We start from the raw sequence: 20020 nt of genomic DNA, 5'->3' as shown, positions 1-20020 counted from the left end.
GAGTGTGTACATACGTGCAATTCCTCTATACAGCAATACAGACATGAAGATGCTGAAACGGCACATGTCGCTGCTTATCACACCGCCTAACCAGGAGTTTGTGTGTGGGCTCGAATGCGTAATGGCTTGTCCGCTTGATAAAATCGGACATGGCTTGTCCGCTTGATAAAAATTGGATCCTAATGAACAATTGAGATCTCTTACACCGGAATGCCAGAAAAACTTTATCCAGATGTGATAGCATGTTACGTCTCTATGAAGGGTCTTCGGGTAGATGCGACTCACACCGATACTTTTGTGTTCAGCCAAACGCCGTGGGTCGCATCAAATGCAAATTACGACATCCGCACCTTTGGAACCGGCAAGAGCACGCTCCGAGCGCAGCAAGGCAGTGCCTCAGTTATCTGGAGAGAAAAAAATCTAAGCTGTTGAGCTGTGCCGTGATGATATTTGCCGACGATAATCTGTTGCATTAGAAAAATGTACAATTTGCTTTCTTCTCTCTCGGCTTAGTATCGCAAAGGGTTGAGCTCCACTTAGAATCGTCAACAAACCCCTTACAGAGAAAAAGTCGAGAATCAGTAAGCGCAAGGCGGCCAAATGGTGAAGACTTGGGTTCTACTATACTTAGTGGAAGTCAAGGCTTACTTTATGGGGCTCAGCTCAAAAACTTGTGACTTAATCTATTAGGGTTGTTGGCTGAAAAATCACCTCTTCGGGTTTTGAAAGGCAGTGAAAGGTTCGGATAGTTTGAAATGCGCTGCACAAATCCAAACAACGCGTGATCATCAATTACAGCAGTAAGCCTGTTAAGATATTGAAGATGGAGGGTACAGATACGATATGATTGAGACTGGTTATGGACTATGTCAAAGATTTTGAAAACTTTACATGCGAAAAATGTGGACTGTATAGCGTGACTCGTTCAGTCAAGCTGATCCTGTAGTCGAGATATGATCGCATTTTGGGTATGGCATAGCGTACACGCCATGAGTCATGGGCCGCCAAAAAGTGAAAAAACATTTAAAGGTGTCTTTTACCTTCCTGGTTAATCTTTTGTTAGCCATGATCTCAATTCTGCAGGGAAGCCGAAGCACTTTTGCAGTGGAGATGAAGCTTTTAACAATTTTGATGCAGGTCATCGGATTGTTAAAATTGATGAGAAACAAGTGTTTCGACAGATTGCTCGGGAGGCAGAAACGATAGTGGGTCGATGTGCCAAAATGAGTCAAATAATATTGCAGATGCAAAACTGCTTTTCAGAGGATATAACGGAACTGGTGGTGGTTTGTCATGATACTAGAGCGTCTACCTAGAGCATCACGCGTAAACTGGTGTCCTCGCGTCAGCAGTTGTGTGCTTTAATTCCTGTATTAGTCTGTTGCGGTCTCCCGTGCCGGGTTCAGTGGAGGCGGGTAATCGAGACTTGAAAATAGAGAAAATGTAATCCATGTCTTGCAATAGACTGAGCTTTACGCCAAGCAAATACCGATGAGAATTAAAGCGCCGTCATGTTCAAGCCTCAGCAGCCTGAATCGATAAAAATCGCGTTATTGACAAGAAGCTTTTTGCTATGTATTTCCGGTCATACCTGTTCCGCTCTGAGCTATTTGTGATCAATACAAGAAATGATTTATTGCTCAAAGCAACAGCACCACCAGATCTCTCACAAAGAACGAAATTTACCAAATAAATCTCTTACTTAAATTTGCTGAGTCGGCTTTTAGCGGCGCGATGCGCTTTTGCGTGGCCTCGAATATGAACAGCTGTATGTCGCGCTGGTGACGCCGCTCGTTTAAGGCGATACATATCGACTACGGGACAGACGCAACAATTGTTGCGTTACTAATACTTGGGAAACAGTGATTGTTCGGCTCATATTCATATATCGCTGCTTTTGACAGCACATTTGGCCAAAATCCCTTGTTTCAACTTGTTTCAAGTCTTGTTGTATCACAGCACTGGCTCGCTGAACACAATACGTCTAGTTATATTGTCCTCTGAATCCAGTTATAGAAACGTTTACGAGGCACACTTCCCCTTCGGGTGGTCGATGGGAGAAGACATACTGCTATTTGAAGTTTAAAAAAAACAAAACAAGCATTACCAATTTTTAATGGGTAAGTACTAACGTTCGCACGTGTGAAACGTGCCGGCAGATTAAACCTCGCAGCGAGCATAAGCACGTTTGGCCAAGCAGAAACGATCCTACTTATTGAGTTCGTGTTGATTAAATTGGTGTAACCTTGACACTGCCAAACGTGCTTCAGTATTTGTGAAGAAGGGCTCTTGAGAAAGTATGACTTGCTGATGTCAATCCAGCTACTTTTCGAAGCAAAACAGTTAGTATTGCGAGATTGAGTGCCATTGAATGATTGGCTGAGAGCAGGCGTAAGCAAATGTAACATACAAATACCAAGATCATGTGAACATACTTGAACTTGAAGCGTTTGAAAAAACAGATAAACAAGCCGGATGCACAGTTTACCGAATTAAATTTGATAAGGTTAAACTCATAGCTAGAATTAAAGTGAGTCGTACTCGTAACACAGTCGTAGCCACAATGGGATTAAGTTATAAAAACATGTTTTAGAGATTGTAAAGCACCCTGTGTTCAAGGTGGGCTTACCATGGGCAATCTCTCACGAGCAATTTGGATGCGAAACTTTCAGTAAAGACAATCAATGGCTCAGTCAACACCAGCAGCCGGGATACCCTTCGCTCTATAGCAGCGATCTAGTTTAATCCGCTTCGGATGCCTCAAGCTGATCAGTGCAAATTCTCAGCTCTGGAAACGTATCAAAAATTGTTTTAGGTGAATTCTGGTCGATTGATGAAAGACTTGAAGAAAGTTGAGGTGCTGCCATATTGAGAAGGAGCTCAAGAGAGTCAGTTATGAGTGGCTCATCTTTTGATTGTTTATTGGATGAGTTGTGAGTGCCTCCTTCAATGTGGGATGAATACTGAGCCGGCATGCTCACCAGGATTGTAATTCGTGTCTGACGAACTGCCTTACTCAAAGATCTCATGATTGTGTAAAATCTCGTATCGGTAGAATTGTTCCGGCACTGTCAACGATTTTGACTTGGCGCACTCTGTGCCTTTACTGATCAAGGACCAAGATTGGGTCTCGCAGCGCAACATGCTTCTTACTTGTATGTGGGGCCAGTCTTGTACCAATTGATGGACCGGTAGTTATAACAGCAGTCCGTGGGAAAATTTTCAGCAAGAACGTGAGGTGGCGAGAGGCCACCTCAATTTCAACTTGGCTTTGGGCTGTTTGAAGCCAAGCATCAAACGACGTTTATATTTACTTCACTGACGATAGCCTCGAAGGCTGAGGCAGCGTGCTTTTTGATCTGGTGAAAGTTAAATTTTGGATTTTCCCAGCACATCGCATTGTAATAGGCCACGGTGTTCAGTTGAAGTACTGGTTTACTGAATCGCAGCTGCTCTAAGTACCGGAGGTACCCCCCAGGAACGGCGAACATCGGATCAGAATTAGCTTTTGGAACGACCTTGGCTATTCATTTGAGAAGGAGGTCTACAGAAAACGTGTAAGGACCTAACCCTTGGGGTGCGTTGAAAACGTTATGAACTAAGAAACTCCATAAGAAAGCTGCAGCGACTTTCGCGCTCGCAGGCGGGCAATCTCGACTTGCTGTACCAAATTTTGTCCACTACTAGTGTACTTGACGATGTTGCGAGCTCCGTAGCGAGGGAATTGGGCATCTCCGAACGCAGGTGACGGGCACGGAGTGCCTTCGTCATGCTTATATGAGGTGGACCACAAGGGACATAGGGGAATTTTCATGAGCCGGGAACCGATCTTGTAGTATGTTTCTTGATGAGGGCAATGGTGCTGGGAAGCAAATTACCGAGCTACCATTCGGATATACCTCGGCTTGGTTGCCTCACCAACTACGGTCCGTAGGTTGCAGGATCCCGGGGCCGCGCCTTGATCAGTGGCTGATTAAATTATTTGGGTATGCTACAGATAGTTTAGGTAGCGGACCAGTTCCCTGACTAAAACTTGCATGCATCTACATCTAGCTTCATATACTAGGACTAGATTTACAATGGATCAGAGAATTTTAAACAAGTAAAAGAACCTCAGATATAGTATGGAATGGGTTGCAGAGGCTACTTTCCTGGACCAACTATCGTCACGAGTTGTCCAGCGATACAATCGCCGCAAGGTTGAGTAAAAACCTGTTTGTATCATTTTTTGTAAACAAAACACACCAAATTGTATAGAGCCTAAAAAGAGTGCATACTACAAATTGTTTATATATTTCACGTCCATGAGAGCTACTTATGAAGTGGCAGTAAACTTAGCATTGCCGAGCTGAGAATAACAGGGACAATTTTATCCAGTTTTCATCTACATCGTAAAGATTTCGCTTAACAAGTAAACCATTTGCTGCGTGATGCTCAAACAACGAGTTTTTACCCTTGCGTAATTCTCATTTTGCCGGCTGTACCCAGCCACCCGCTCTAGCTATCACTCCTCTTTTTCCCTTGAAATGATGAATCCAGCTACTTTTGTCTTCTCATTCCCCCACCAACAAGCCCCTCGCGCTGAGATTAGCTCGAGTCCTGGGTCCGCAACCAGTATCCTGTCGGGTACCACTGTCGACCGACCTTGCTCGAATTCCTGCACCAGCTTTGGACCTCCAATTGGATATTCGCCAGCCTCCCACCCAGCTACGCCGTTGTCTTCTTTCCTCCCCCCGTCGCCTCCATTGTCTGCGTTTCACGCCTTACCGGTAATTGTGCCTGCTGATGCGATCGACCCCGATGACTAGCTCATAGACACGACCCCAACTGTCGCCGAATCTATTCCTGATGCTGCTGCTACTTCGGATGACGATTCGATGGATTTCACGCAGACTCCCGTCAATGCTTCTCTGTCTCTAAGCATGGACACGCATGTGATGATGGCGGACTTGGTGTGGCAGCGAGAAATGATTCGACGCGCTAACACCGAAGCCGAAGCCACACGTCGTCGTGTGGAGACCGCAAAGTCCCTCGCCTGGGACATCAAAGCGATCAAGCGCTAGTTCGCTGCTGGTGGTGACTGAACGTTCAAACCGACTCGCATGGAGCAGGCGCGACCGTATGAGTTCCCGCGTGCCGCTCCAAAAGATCATTGTTTTGCCGGCTGGCATGCACCACGGTAACGAGGCTCTCGAGCAGCTGTTCGGCGAATTTGCGAAGCTCCCCAGTTGCCTAGTTGCGCAAAAAACTCAGCACTGGTGGCTAGCTGTGCATCGAAGTGAAGACTAAAGAAGTCTGCTTGGAGCTGGAGCGCATGAAGGTCAACATCCTTGGTGATGTATTCGTGTTCAAGAGGTTTGGTACAAGTAATTCATTGATATCGCAAATGTCGACTTGGACACCAACACGGATGTGATTCTTCAATGCTTGTTCTCGTTAGGATGCAAGCCGGTGTACGACACGTTCCGCGAAGTAAACCTCGTGACAAGAATCACGACTTCCGCACCAGCACATGTCCAAGCGCGTTGATGGTGAATGGGTCGGTGAGCGACTAGATCCCGTTTGATAACAAGATACATCCGGCGTAATAATGCTTCGTTCCAATCGGAAGTCGGCCATTCGTCTACCGTTCGCACCAAGGCATCGGCTTGGACAACCGACGACAAGTTTCCTCGTCCAGCACGTCCCAGTGGAACTGCTTTACAGCTGCAGTAGCATCAACAAACGTATCCGAATATGTACGAGAGAGCAACGAAATGTTTGACCGAAGCAAACCTCGCTCCAAAAGGCTGCCGAGAAAGCCACGAAACGGTCATCTCCGGAGAGGATCTCGGCATAGTCAGCAACCTGCTGCCAATCAACTTGTAAACCTCCCAAGCAACTAAGGCGATGCACTGACAATCTCGACCTTCAACGGCTCAAGCGGCTAGATCTCTCTTCCTGGATGTCTGTCGAAAAATTTGCCAATGTTGCTCTTGGACGACCGCTTCATCACCGTCACAACAACAAGAGAATGCGAGGTCGTAGCGGAACGATTTCACTGCTCTTTTGTTGAAGCAGAAGCCGATGCCACTGGATGGCATCGCAACCGAGAAATGTTTCCATGTACTCCCGTTGATAGAGATCTTGCTCGAATAGACGAACGTGGCAGCCGACAAAAAGCACGGCGTGTTATCGCTGTGAATATGAAGTTGAGAGGACATCGGCCGAGTCCGCCTACTTTGTGGAGAAGTGCCACACGAAGATCAAGAACGCATTGAATGCATCTCCAATGATGGAAGTGATCGAGTCGAAACTCGACGACGAAGGGAAGGCGCTTTTTAATTGTCTCGCGGAAGCAGACAAGAAGGTCGACAGAGTGTGCATGCTGTTCGAGAAGCTGCGAACACCGTTCACATCACAAAGAAGGCGATCGAGCCTCTGCTCGCCTTAAATAGCACGCTGTCGCTGAAGATGGCAGGTAAAAGAGACTGGAATCATCGATCTCGCGCAGTTGCACGCAATCGGTCGTGCCTTAACAACGACGCAGCCGGGTCAAGACATTTCTTTCACCACCAAGTGATGGGAACATCAGTTCCATTTCAGCGGCTCGAAATCTTTGAGACGTGCGCCAAGCGGTGAGACCCGTCCGAGTCAATGCAAGAGCTGAATCAAGCGGCCAGGGTATTGATGATAATCGAGCTGGCATTACTGTCCATTGCGCCGACGATCTTTGTCAATAATCATTGATTTCAGTACCTCATGGGTCAGCCGGTCGCTGTACTTCAGCTCCAAGACGTGAATGACGGGGGTGGTAATGGTCGCGGGTGGCTTGGCAACTCGTTGATAAACCATCTGGATTGCCCACTATGACATGGAGCAACATTAGTGTCCTTACGGTGAACACTAATGGCATCAAAAAAAAGTCGCCTATATATTATGACCTTGCTTTCAAGTTCTCGGTGCCGTGCGTTCAGGAAACTAAGCTCGCAGACAGCAAGCACATCTCAACGTTCAAGCTCCACCTCGCCTCGATTTTCAAGCACAAGGTCTTCGTAAACGACCCCTGTTGGACCGACCCACGAGAGCCCACACGGTGTTCCGCTCTGACATCCTTGGCTTTGACACGGCGAATGAAGTCCCACAGCTACAGGTCGAAGAACGCTACCTCGTCGTGAAGGTGATAGTTGAGAGTGCTCCCATAAACATACACGTCTGTGGATCAACAGAAAAATCAACACCTCTTCGAGAATCTCGAGGCCGAAGGGTTCAAGGATCAAGCGACGCTCTTCGTCTGAGGTGACCTAAACACTCCTCTCGACCCTCCACTCAACGCTTCGCAACCTGACTTGAGGTATGACCCGAGTCGATTTAGCTGTCTCGAGTGGCCAGCGAAGCTGAGTGCCGTCTATGCATGACGGATCCATTTCGACGCGAAGCGTATGTCCACCGACCCACTTCCTCGGAAAACCTGCTGGACTACATCCTGCTGTTTGAGACGTTCTGCAATCGCTTCTACGACGACACGAAGTACTTCCGAAGCACGCTGGTGACCACTTTGCTCACTGCGTAAGCTTCCGGTCGGTCAAACAACTGCACGGTCGAGGTTTCTGGAAGTTCCCGCAATATCTTCTCGACCATTTGAAAGTTGTATCTGCGATCGAGGTGGAAGCCGAGCTAGTTCACGATCAACTGCTTGCCGCTGAGAACCCCGGCAATGTGTGAGAGGAATGGAAGATGGGTATCATAAAACAGCTGCGAGATGTGCAGAAGAAGCTTCGGATGCAAGCCACACGATTTTATTAGGACCTAAGAATCGCACTCGACCAAGCTGCGGCTCGATATCGTACAGCAGGTAGCGACTCAGGCTCAGTGGTCTGAAGTAGTGGCTTTAATCAAATGAGTGAGGGTTCGAGTCTCACAACGAACAAATTAGGGAAGCGGTTACTTGGTGTTTGGCGTTCATGAAGCCTTCTACCAGTAGTCACATTCCCAGACCTATATTTTTATCTTTGATCTTTTGATCGTTGATCATAAAAGTTTATAGGTGCTGTATCCATAACTTCGTTTCTTCACGTATCAGTTGATACCACATAGTGTATATTATGAACTTGGAACAATTATGAAGTCAAAACGTCGATAAGCTACACAATAGACAAGCTTTCAACTAATCTGAGCGAAAAGATCGATCAGAAAGAGAAATTTTTAGTCATCGAAGGTGGCTTGCCAAATTTACTCTGGCGTCAAGATAAGTTGACAAAAGAAATGGTGAGAGCGGGGCTAGCAATCATGTGGAGTACAATATGGCATTCCTGGAGAATCCAATCCGCTTTTTGAAAAGAGTGATGTGATAAGCCAATGGGTTCTCGCAACGTTCTTGACACTGTGCTACGATACGATCAAGTCGATCTCGCATCAATTAGTTAAGCTTACGGATGAGAGCCTTGATTGTTGCCTTATGTGTACGCAAGAAAACAGATTCACCATGAGCAATTAGGGAAGAGGATATTCTGAAAATGCTACTGTTGGGAGGGGATATCAGCTTCGACCAGAGGGGTCGACAACAGATCAACTAAATATGACTTTTCCGGGTCATTCGTCCAGGTACTGGAAGGAATTTCTAGCCGCGACCAAAGATAGCGCGTTAAGCCGCAGCAAGTGAATTATATTATCAAGAAAGAGATGAAAAGCCCAAAAGAAAGCCTCGCGTGAGTGAATATGGTGGATGGTGGTTTACCATGCACTGCATATCCAAGCTCAACAAAAAAATGGATCCAGCAGGCAAGGCTAAAAGATGCTGAAATCAAGTGACACAGAGTCTGCCCTCCAAGTGCCGTCGCACAGCGTCGCAAAATTATTATTTTTCAAGTTGCTCAAAATAATCTTCTGGGAGAAAATACGTGATACCAGAGAAGAGCATTAAAGATACTGTGGACTTGTACGAGGCATGCCATATGATCGCAGAGATTGGAAGTCAAAATCACCTAAACAAAGCAAACTAATCGTGAATTTTAGTGGAAGACGACAGATTTATCTGACTCGGATTTGACAGGAAACGTGGAGCACACAAAGTTCGGGTGGGAGAAATGCAAGCACTAGTAAGTTTGAAAATTTGTCATACTACCACAATAGGTCTCACGTGTTATGCAGCAGGTGGGAGTTGGAGGTTGAATCTAATGCAAAAAAGTTAGCCACCTGTGAAGCTAATCTTGCACGCAAAACAGGTACGATACGGAATTACCAAGTCGGGCTATCATGCTAGAAAACCCAATGTGGTGGGAGACATTGTGGACAAACGACATGTGACTGGGTCGCTCGCAGAAATCTTTGATGACATGACAAGCCTGAAAATTTAAGAAGTTGATTGAAAGAAATATGTGAAAACATGAGGTCACAACCGACAAACTTCGTTTAAATTACAACTGGAATTATCTCCAATTGGCGCTAATTGATAAAATCACGATTTTAGTGACATGCCTTGTCTGTCACGACATATGGACACAAACAAATTATAATCTCAGCTACGTGCTGGTAGAACCAGAATCATGCCAAAATCTTTCGTGTGTTGCAGACTACGCAGTTGTAGCTCAATTGTATGTTGGTGAGCGTTCGAGTTTCAAGGACTTCCCTTCATAGTAATCTCGTTGTAGTCGTCCTCGCACTCGGCATCGACTGTTGCTTGTGCTTGTATCAGATATACCGCTACTTACGATATTTCTATATATCCAAGATGGCTGTTAGGATCACCCATTTAAACCACAGGGTAACAAACTTCATAGTACAGTTCTAATGGATGCTTTGTTAACCATTAGCAAACGCACAACTTATTACAATCGCTTTGTTATCGCAACTTTGAAGTATTTTTCAGTAGTTGATACAACCTCGAATGGTGCTATTATGACCTCTCTTTTTTCTAGCACATGATACATCCGCAAAGGCAGGAGAGTATCTCCATACTGGATAAAATCCATCCTTGTGAAGCTTCTGAGATCTAAAACTGCATCTGAACGCAACTTGACTACCCCTCTTAACACAATAAAAAGATGTACCTCAGTCCACTTCGTCCAAATCGAGCTCCTCGTCAATGCTGCTATCACTTGGACTAGTCAAAAGATTTTCAGTCGAGGATTGGACAAGTGGGGACAATGGCGGAGTGGACAAAAAAGACGAATTAGGAACTGACACGGAAGAGTCCAGTTCAGATGTCAACGAATGACTCGGTCCCACTTGGACCCCGTCGTTCATATGGTCAAAGGAACTGCTACTTTCGTCACTATGGACGAAGCTTCGCACACCACTCAAAGTTCGCCGCAAAACTTCCAGAAAAGATGGGAAAGCGGTTGGACTCGAAGTCGATGGCTCCGCAACAGTTGACGACGTTCGTCCATTAGCGCTTCCATTGTCGTTATTGCTACTGTATGCGGTGGCTTCTTCAGCTTCTCTCAGTCTTTCTTCAGCCGCAGCAACCTCTGGAATCACGCCAATAAAATTACTTGATATTCGTGGACTGTTTCCCGATTGTGGGGTGCGCGGAGACACAATATGACTTGACGACGAAAGTGAACGATACGCCAATTGACCTGCTTCCATCGCAAAAGAATGATTTGACTCATCGTCACTGTCGTGTTCGTCGTTGTCGTGACCAAAAGACGATCCAATAAAGTCATTTGACAGAAAGTTGTCAAGATCCCGAGCCACTGCTCGTTGCTGACTTGATTCAGAATGACTGCGACGTCGATAGGCATCCAGCAAAGGGACACGACTTTGATCACTTTCGTCTTCGATTGTCTGAATGTCGTCTAGCGTAGCAAACGAGCGTCCGATTGGAGGGGTGGATGGTGATTGCACACGTCGGCGTGGCCCTCCACCACTATTGCTCGCAACATTGTTACCTTGAGCCAGCGAAGCAAATGCTGACAGCGAGGCCGGAGCAACAATGGCGTGAATATGCACATCAATGCTTCGTCTTGACTGAGACGATTCGCGCGCTACGTTTGGTGAAGTGGCAATCAAGTCACGAAATAAAAGCGCGTTATCTTGATCTTCTGCCGAATTCGTGTCAGCCGTTGCCTGAAGCTGCGTATTTTCTCCGTTTCCACGACGCGATGTCAATGTGTGGCGCATGCGCTGTCGCTGTGATGAGCCTTGAAGCTCTGGACGCAGCAAAGGATCAAGGTGGTTAGCAGAATCTATCAACAAGCGTCCAAACCGATCAAAGAGAGGAGCCACTAGATGAGCTACTTCCGACACTTCGCTTTCTCGAGCTCCCAGTGTTGTTGACGCACTTGGCACAGAATCCACTGACGGAATCTGGTCCCGTTGCAAGTCCTCTTCACACAAAACCGCCAATCGGTTAATATGCGGCATCATTTCACCCATAAGGTTTCGCACATTAATAACAAGTTGTCGCACGTCATTGTCACCAACTCGAGGCGCACTGGGCACTCTTGTCGTCGGAACTGGCGACATTCTTTGCGCATTGTGCGTGTGAAGAGTGCGCGTGCGAAAGGCGGCAATTCGATCTGAATCAACGTCAATCCATTCGTCCCACCTTGTGGGCCAGCCATGGTAATGAATGAGAATTTTGCCGTCAGCAATGTCCATTACTGTTGATTCGAGCCATTGGTTAACCGTGTCCTTGACGTCTAGCCACTGGCCTACAAAAAATTGACGCGAGCTTCGTCGTATTTGAGTCTGGCTCTCAGTTTGCTGTTCATTCTCTTCAATACGCTCGTCCTGCTGCTGACTATCTCTTTCCTGCTCGCTGATCGCCGTCGACAACACTGTTCGCATGGTTAGTATACCCTGTGTCATGTGCTCCAAATCAACGACAGACGTGACAATCTCATTGTTCAAGCCAGTTAAATTACTGTTTTCCATGCCTTCAATCATCTCGTGTGATGTATCAGCCGGCGTAGCATTCAAGTGTCGCGAACCATTTAAGTTGCTAAGTCCAACATTAACAGCCGTTGCTCGTGGAGTCTCGGCAACGTCGCCAAGAAGTTCGCGAAGCATCGGCAACGGCTGAGAGGTCGTTATTGATTCCCCTGTTCTTCGAAGAACCGAGCGAAGATTAGCCAAATTCCAGGCCGGGCCATTCACTTCTCGTGGCCGCGCGTCAGTGTGCGTTGTGTTAGTCGTAGCGGGCAACTTAACCACTAGATGCACAGTGTGGCCATCCTGAAGATCATACGTAGCCAGCACTGCCCCATCTTTCATCAGCTTTCCACGATAAATAAGCCGTTGTCTTGATGCTGGAATAGCTGTGGCAAGCGCCACTTTGGCCCGAAAGTCTGCGACCGACATGGACGACGCGGCCTCCACATTAAATACGCGCTCATCAAGCGTCTTTAGTCGCAAACGCAGCGCATTATCATTAAAAGACGAAGTATGCATTTCTGTGGCGTCTTGTGGTGAGTCCGGCGGCGTTTGGATAAGGTTTGGAGACGACATAGCCGGCGACGCATTATCGGCCATATTGCGCCTAGAGCTATGTCGTATTCTCGAAAGTTGGTTAGAGAGAAAGGGTTGGGACAAGGTATTCTAACCAGGTCGGAAACATGAAATAAGTTTTGACTACACATTCATGTTAAATTTCCGACCAATCCCCTGCCAGCATTCGAAGGGAAAATTAGAAATCGCTAAACAAAGAAAGTGTATTACTTTAGCTGATACTAAAGCCAGACTCAAAGCCGAAAGCTTTTAATCAAACACGACAGCCCACATTTTATGACTTGGTAGGACTAGTTCAGCCCCCAGAACGTTGCAATCATTCTATCTGAGCGATATCGTCATTAGCCCACATTTGATGATTTGGTAGGCCACCAGAACGTTGCAATTATTCTATCTGAGCGATATCGTCATCAGTAAGCTCACCGCTGTCAGTGATGACAACCCTCTTACTGGGTGTACCGCTTTGCGATCCCACGGCTTCGATAGCATCCACCACATTCATTCCCTCGATCACACGACCAAAAACAACATGGCGACCGTCCAGCCACGATGTCTTGACAGTGCAAATAAAGAATTGGCTACCGTTCGTGTTTGCACCAGCATTTGCCATGCTGAGAGTGCCCTTCCCAGTATGTTTCCTGCCAAAAGCAAATGTAACATGTCAATAAGGTTAAGTAATATTATAAATTATTTGAAATGAGTGCCACACAATTTGAAGTTTTCATCCGGAAATTTTTCGCCGTAAATGCTCTCGCCACCCGTGCCGTCAAAATTAGTAAAGTCTCCACCCTGCAACATGAATCCAGGAATGATACGGTGGAAGATACTTCCCTTGTAGTGGAGGGGCTTGCCACTTTTGCCCACACCCTTCTCACCCGTGCAAAGCGCACGAAAGTTCTCAACCGTCTCAGGAACCGTCTTTCCATATAACCCCATCACGATGCGCTGCGCGGGCCTGTCATCGATGCTCACATCAAAAAAGACTCGGTGAGTGACTTTAGGGGTTTTACCGGCTTGAACAAGTGCCGATAGAGTCGTGAGGCTTAAAACTACGACCAGCAACGACAGTTTCGCCATCTTGACTTGAAGATTAACAATGAGGGAGATCTCTCACGATATTTATTTTACGTAAATTTAACGTAATTACAAAGAAGATTTATGCTAGAGAATAAAACTTTTTCGCACTTAGCAACAAATGTACATTTTTGGTACCATTTACTGAAATACGATACTAGATTATTGTACGAATTTCTCATTCCACTTGTGAATACTCATAAATAAATTAGTATCGGGATAAAGAGGTCTGTGGTACACGTGGACACGTTGAGTCATAAATAGAGTTCTGGTATGAGATGTAGTAGATATTTACCATCAGTATAAGTTTGGCTTCATCTGTACAGAGTTCGCGCTTGGTGAAACTTGTATCCAATACTACGACCTATTCATGAAAAAACAGTATTTTCGTAAATGTAAAGCGATGCTGGGCATCCACTCATTTGAGGACAGGATCAACGCAAGGCTGCCCTCTGAATGAGAGAATATGAGATAGTCACCAAATATGCCTTGATTCAGAGAGAGCAACGTAGCGTTGCGCTTGCGGCTCCAAGGTAGAAGTAACGCGCAAGAATGGAATTTAACGTACAATGACTTTGCGTATGATGAGGGTCAATATACAAATATGCAAGATATTCGTACCGCCTAACCAGGCGTATCGGGTGCGTTTCAAATTTATGTCAACCCATCAAGAAAGGCAAGAGCTATCCAAAAATTAAGATTTACAGCTGTTGCAATGTCGTCAGACCCTGGTAGTAGTTACTTTCTTCTTACCGTGTTTGCGACTCACCCCGAGACGTTCCGTGTCCATTGTAAATCTTTTGTGGATAAAGTTTGATCGCATTCATGAGGATGCTCTTGTGCTGTGGGGCAATTAGAATCCCGGAGGTGTTAACTCGATGAGCGCGCCAAAGGCGATAAACCTCAGCCATGCAGGGATTTGCTGTCGCACAGCTGCAGAGTACTCGTAGATGTTTCGATCTGTGGTAGTACGATGCGCTTGCGCTTTGCATGCTCTCTTTGCTCTCGGTGGAGAAGTTTGAAGCGTCTAGCCAATCCGCGAAGACGGATGTCAAACCTCTCATGAAAAATGTCAAGTCCCAGTAGGCGCAGTGTCGTCAACCGGACCAAACGGGTTTATTGTCCTTCATAGATGTCGTAGACAATCAGACCCAGCCCTTCCAGAGGCTACTTTCTCCAAAAGAGATGTAGGGTCGGTCGTTATCGATAATTAACGTTCCGGGCTTGGCAAAGCCGTGGAAAGTCCTGATCTATCCAGAAGCGTCGTGCATTTACGTAAGACGCGTGACAGTATGGTATTGGTATTGAAGATACAGATACGATATCCATGTATCTAACGATGATGGGGGTTGTAAGAGTGTCGAAGCTTTTGTTTGCTTTTTTCAAGAGAAGTTTGAGAGCTACAACGGCGTACAACGTTGCATCATTTTAGACCTAGAATCGAGATGTGATATCATTCTACACATTTGGCAAGAACGCCTCGAGCCGCGGATTTACTGAACGTCAAATATGCAAAGTGTCGTGCACGTTGCTTTCGGTGAGTCAATGGCGAGTCATAAGATTACCTCTGGCACCAATGCGATATTGACGCGGACACGAACCTCCGATAGCTTCTGTGTCGGATATTAACTGTCCGAAATTTTCAGCAATGGATTTGTTAGATTTCTTGGGCGGAGATCTGAATGCGGCGGTGGTAATGAGCCAGGATCTGAGCGATTCTACATCGTGGTCTTGAGAATGTATCTTGGCCAAGATACGAAAGAACGGGTAAATGCCGTGGTCCCGGAATATTTATCTGGAGGAACAGTAACGATGAGCTGTGAGCTGTTGTCTTTTGTGTCTGGACTAGTGAAGAGTTAAACTTATGGGGTATCACATTCCTTGTGTCAGAGCCCGTGGAGCTGAAGGTCGACTGTAAGTCGCGAGTAGAAGGGCAGGATCGTGAAGATATAGCACTGCTTATCCGTGTCACGATGTACTGCTGAGCCAGCATGAGCCGAACGCGCGGAGAGGTGAAGTTTCACGTGTAAGTAGAGAAAACGATAATTCAATCGTGAATTGTGCGACCGGAAAGTCTTAGATATTCATGTCCCCACCCACTACCTCCGTTTAAAGCGCAACCTTTAAACGGAGGTAGTGGGTGGGGACATGAATATCTATATGAGAGCTTGCAATGTTGGAAGACAGTGAGGTCTCCGAAATGGTACGATGGGTACCAGACGAGCTGAGCTCGTAATCCGTGATAAATGAATTTTGTCTTTGAAGACGATTGCAAAGCACTGGGAGCAAAAAGTGGGAAATTCCCACGCAGGGATCTGACAAATCTTTATATTCTTTACTGAAAGGATATCACGACGTTGGACACGAGTTCCAAAAGGCTTGTTACTCTTTAAGTGCCAATGATCGGGTAGGTGGTTTAGATATTCAATTCATCTCCCACAGCGGTAAGTATTGTAGTTGGTTGCTGTAGAAGTGACTGGCAATGCCACAGTGCACCAGCTTCATTCATCCGCCTGGCGACGCAGCTGCTTGGGCCACATCGTGGCTGAGCACAAATATATCTCGACGACATTTTTGTTCATTGTCAAGCAGAGCACGGAAAGTCAGATGTTGAAAAGCACATTTTTTAGCTGTAGCAGTGCCCGAATGTACCTCTCTAACTAAGCCACATGTTTTCTTGGCGCCGACTAAATTTCTTTTATGGGCTGCTTCATCAAGAAGCAGGGCCTGAATGCAGACCTCGCAATGTTAGAGGATACCGTAGATTGACTAGTGCCTTCGTTCTTAAGGGGCGAGAGATGGTGGCCTGATCAGGCCAACTACTTGCACAATTACGAATTCAAACTATGCTGGGACGTGACACGACCCTTCACCAATCTTTACTAAAAGAAGGTCAAGTGGTGTGGCAAAAGGAACGGTATTTAGGCTGTGAGATTGAACCCTGCGTTCATCCAATTCTGGCACTTCCGAATCGAGGTCGGTCATTTCATGTCTTCCGCATTTTCCATAGGCTGCGCTTTGTTTCAAATCCAAGCCGATGGGCTTGAATGAGTGATCGCGATTGAGTTTCGCCAGCGATAAGGGTCATAGATGAAGTACCTTGTTCGACAAGAAGCTACTTGCAATGAATCGTGCGCTCGTCAAGTTTCATGTGTGTCTGATTGCGTTTTAGCCGTGTGATGCGTTGTTGTGCAAGCGAAGTCGTCATCATATATTTATACTGATAATGACAAATTATTCTTCTTGTTTGCCGAGTATATCTTAAGGGTAAGGTATAAGCGGGGTCAGCTTAACGTGGTGGTGTAAGCTTCTTCTGCGTCGCCCAATGTAATAATGGTGATGCCGCCAATCGATGAGGCAATATTTACAGCGTACGAGAGAGATGCAACGTGTGATGCGTTGCTGAAATCTTTGAAAAACAAACTTTATTGAGCTTATATGTCGCGTTGTGTTTGCACACCTGCCTCGCTATGCCGTATCCGAGGCGTCTTTTATCTCGTTGCTGACCCACATGACCCACATAACAATATCGGCTCATGATGAGGACATCAAGGACAAGATACTGTATGAGGCATATGACACCCCTTTGGCTGGCCATAATAAAAGAGAGAAAAATCTACTGCTTGGTGAGTGCTGTGTATCGGTGGCCTAGCATGTGTAAGTAGGTTAGCACGTACGTCCGCATAAAACGTGTTAGCTACTTAGACCCTCGCCACAGGCGGCGGCGCCTATGGAGCAGCCCTCGGTCTTGGCAGAGTGTCGGCATTGCGGTCGTTATGGTTAGTATGGGAAAGACGAATAATATTACTGCTATCAGCGATATTAAAACTACGGTGTGGGTCTAGCCAAGGTGTTCCTCGTCAAGTTTTTTTTAACATGCTTGCCGCTGGTATCGTGCCGAATCGATATCCACTCTCAAAAGAATCAGCGAAGTTTGCTTAATATGCTAGGTGCCAATTTAGCTGCCCGTTGCTGTTCATCCGCAGACCGATGATCCAACAAAACGTGTTAATGGCGTGTTTGGGTATCTTCAGAGACTTTTACGTGGGGAGACCGCAATGATAGAGTAAGCCGCTCCGACCCTTTATATCTTGCAAGATGGCTGTCTATACACGCTTGCTGTCATTGTTTATGAATGATTTGATTGTAAAACCTCCTGTTTGTTTGACACCGCCACAAAGCGCCTTTAGTCTTGCGAAGAAGGGGGTTCGATACAGATTACAGTTCGTAGAAAATTGACAGATAATATATGAATGAGATTGAACAGAATGTACCCAGTAACCGGTATAATGGCTGGACCATAGAACTCCAGAAATAGTATGCTGGAGCCAAAGGGAAGTAGAACACGCGGGAATATGCTGTAGGGCAAAGTCTTTCCGTACTTTCAACACACTGTGCAGACTGTGCAAGAACAGATTCATACACCCCGAAAAGGATTCAAACGCATCCTGTGTTTGGAGTGGGCTGATGGAGTTCATATTACGATTACGATCCCGCTGCTTCGAGTCATTTGGGTGTGATGCGCTTTGCTGTTGACGAATCAAAGGCTTATCATTTTTATAATTGGGCACCCTCTGGCTTAGAGCAGTGATGTGGTTCTGGCTAGTAGGGATACGTCAAGCCAATCGGTACGATGGCAAAGCCCAAAATGCGCATCCAAGATCCGACGCACCTTAATTTCGGTATTCGACGGACAGCACTACCAACGGAGCTCACGAGAGCCAGGGGATGAAGGATTGACCTACGCTGGCACTGATCAAGAAGCTACGAGTCACTCATTTTTACATGGAATGTTTGGCGAGCCGGCGGGTACACCAGATCTCTTACCAGCATTTGGTAATCGGGAAGGATAGCTTAAGAGAACTCACGAGATTTCCACTTTGGCAGCATTGCCCGGGTGCTATTTTAGCTCACAACCTGGGGTACTGCCGCCTTTCGTTACATTTAAAAAAGTAGAATCTTCCCTCACTGCGCGATCCTCATTAGCAAGTGGTGGTCAGCTTTGTGGTCGGTCTGACACTTCGGTCGGTAGCCGTAACAGCAAGAATTGAAGGTGGTGGAATTTTGCCTCGACGCCCCCGTCATTTATTGTACTTTGTAAAGTCAGACGTACGTTTCACTGAGGCTGTCGTGTAGCTTTAAAACGGCGAGTCGGCGCGTGTTCTGCGCCCAGTTCAGTAATGGAGTGAGACACTCGCCAGCATTCCCTCCAGCATCCAGCGCCCAAAAGACATCCTTCCTGGTGGGTACGAATTTTCACGGCCGCTGCTGCTCTAAGCGGAGGCAACTTTCCTGATAAGTGATGATTTGCTTATAGAATGCGCTCGTATAGCGACATTCTGACGCTTGTTTATGATTGAACGGGTGCACCGTGGCGTAAAAGAGCTTTTGCTTTAGAGCGTTGACCAGCTTCGGTTGGTTAACATTCTCACGTCGTGATGATTCGGATTATAGGCAGCATGACTCTTGCACTTGCAGAGTAGCGAGCCGGGCATCTTGAGCCAGGTCCACCTCATTGGCGACGAGATGAGCATTGTAGTGAGCTTCACGGCAGGGTGTTGTGACACTTTTTGCGATGGGAAAGGACGGAGACCACGTAACACAAGAAGAAGGGAGGCCGAGCTAAGTGAGTGTCATCCATCGGCAAATGGCGACGTGTCTTTGTATGAGGTTGGAGTGTCGGGTTAACATCCGGAGAGTCTCATCAAGGACACCTCGGCATTCTGAATGAGAGCAATTGAGAATGTCGGTAGCGAAGATCACATCTTTTTAAGGCTCTTTGAGTCATGTGATGATATGTACGAAAGGAAACTCCGCGTGAAAATTTGGTTATAGGAGTAGGCACGCTAGAAAGCAAATGACAAAAAAAGCATCCATTGGTTGCTCGTTGAGCCTTCACTATTGCATAATGTCTTCAAAAGACAAATGAAGTCCAACCCCGGTGTGGTCATGTCTAGGTGGAGGTACGATACTTACATAGCTAAGTTTTGGTACAATAGTACAAAATCGACGCTGTATTTGGTTGTAATTGTAAATGCTTACAAGTACTGGGGTATCGATAATTATTAAGAAGGCGGGACTCCGTGGCGGAGGGGTCCATGGTACACGTCGACAAATAAAGACACTTCTAATATGTGATATTGATAACCGTAAATACCTAGAGCAGCGGGGCTGCCGTAGCTCTTTACTGAGAGAAAGCTAAGCTAAGGTCACCGACCTTACGTTCTTTCCAAAAACCAGTACGAGTGTAGCGGATTGCAATCCGCTACCTCCAAGTGCTAAGACCTTAACCAAGGCAAACGAACACTTCTGTTCAAAATCGAAACTGTGTTAAATTGATTTAATTGCGGCAGAGCCGCCAATATCTAAACTCTAGGTTTTTCTATTTAATATAGTAACACCCAATTGATATGGCAAAAACTAATTAGTTTAGTAATATGCATTACTACTGGCAATTCTGCCATGTGGTGGCTTCTTGAACGATGTAGCCACACCACTGCGTGATTTTACTAAC

The 20020-nt window shown here is 46.2% G+C and overlaps 3 protein-coding genes across 3 annotated transcripts; all 3 read right to left on the bottom strand.

Moving 5' to 3' along the window:
- Nucleotides 1-2741: 2741 nt before the first annotated feature.
- On the bottom strand, nt 2742-3771 carry PHALS_07747 (uncharacterized protein; the record flags this gene model as incomplete). Its single annotated transcript, XM_024721271.1, has 3 exons — nt 2742-3011; nt 3315-3523; nt 3600-3771. The coding sequence occupies 3 exons, from the start codon at nt 3769-3771 to the stop codon at nt 2742-2744; spliced, it is 651 nt and encodes a 216-aa protein (XP_024586386.1).
- A 6258-nt stretch (nt 3772-10029) lies between these two features.
- On the bottom strand, nt 10030-12456 carry PHALS_07746 (Ubiquitin-like protein, regulator of apoptosis; the record flags this gene model as incomplete). The annotated part of the gene is made up of 1 exon (XM_024721270.1): nt 10030-12456. The coding sequence occupies one exon, from the start codon at nt 12454-12456 to the stop codon at nt 10030-10032; it is 2427 nt and encodes an 808-aa protein (XP_024586385.1).
- Nucleotides 12457-12773: 317 nt separating this feature from the next.
- PHALS_07745 (peptidyl-prolyl cis-trans isomerase) lies at nt 12774-14296 on the bottom strand (the record flags this gene model as incomplete). The annotated part of the gene is made up of 5 exons (XM_024721269.1): nt 12774-12826; nt 12883-13070; nt 13142-13387; nt 13443-13509; nt 14260-14296. 5 exons carry the CDS (start codon nt 14294-14296, stop codon nt 12774-12776), a joined length of 591 nt encoding a protein of 196 aa, XP_024586384.1.
- Between the last annotated feature and the right edge of the window lie 5724 nt (nt 14297-20020).

This window comes from Plasmopara halstedii, assembly GCF_900000015.1.
Source record: "Plasmopara halstedii genome assembly, contig: Scaffold_3120, whole genome shotgun sequence".
Lineage (NCBI taxonomy): Eukaryota > Oomycota > Peronosporomycetes > Peronosporales > Peronosporaceae > Plasmopara > Plasmopara halstedii.
The sequence above is the reverse complement of the archived record's forward strand: the minus strand, read 5'-3'. Positions and strand labels throughout refer to the sequence as shown.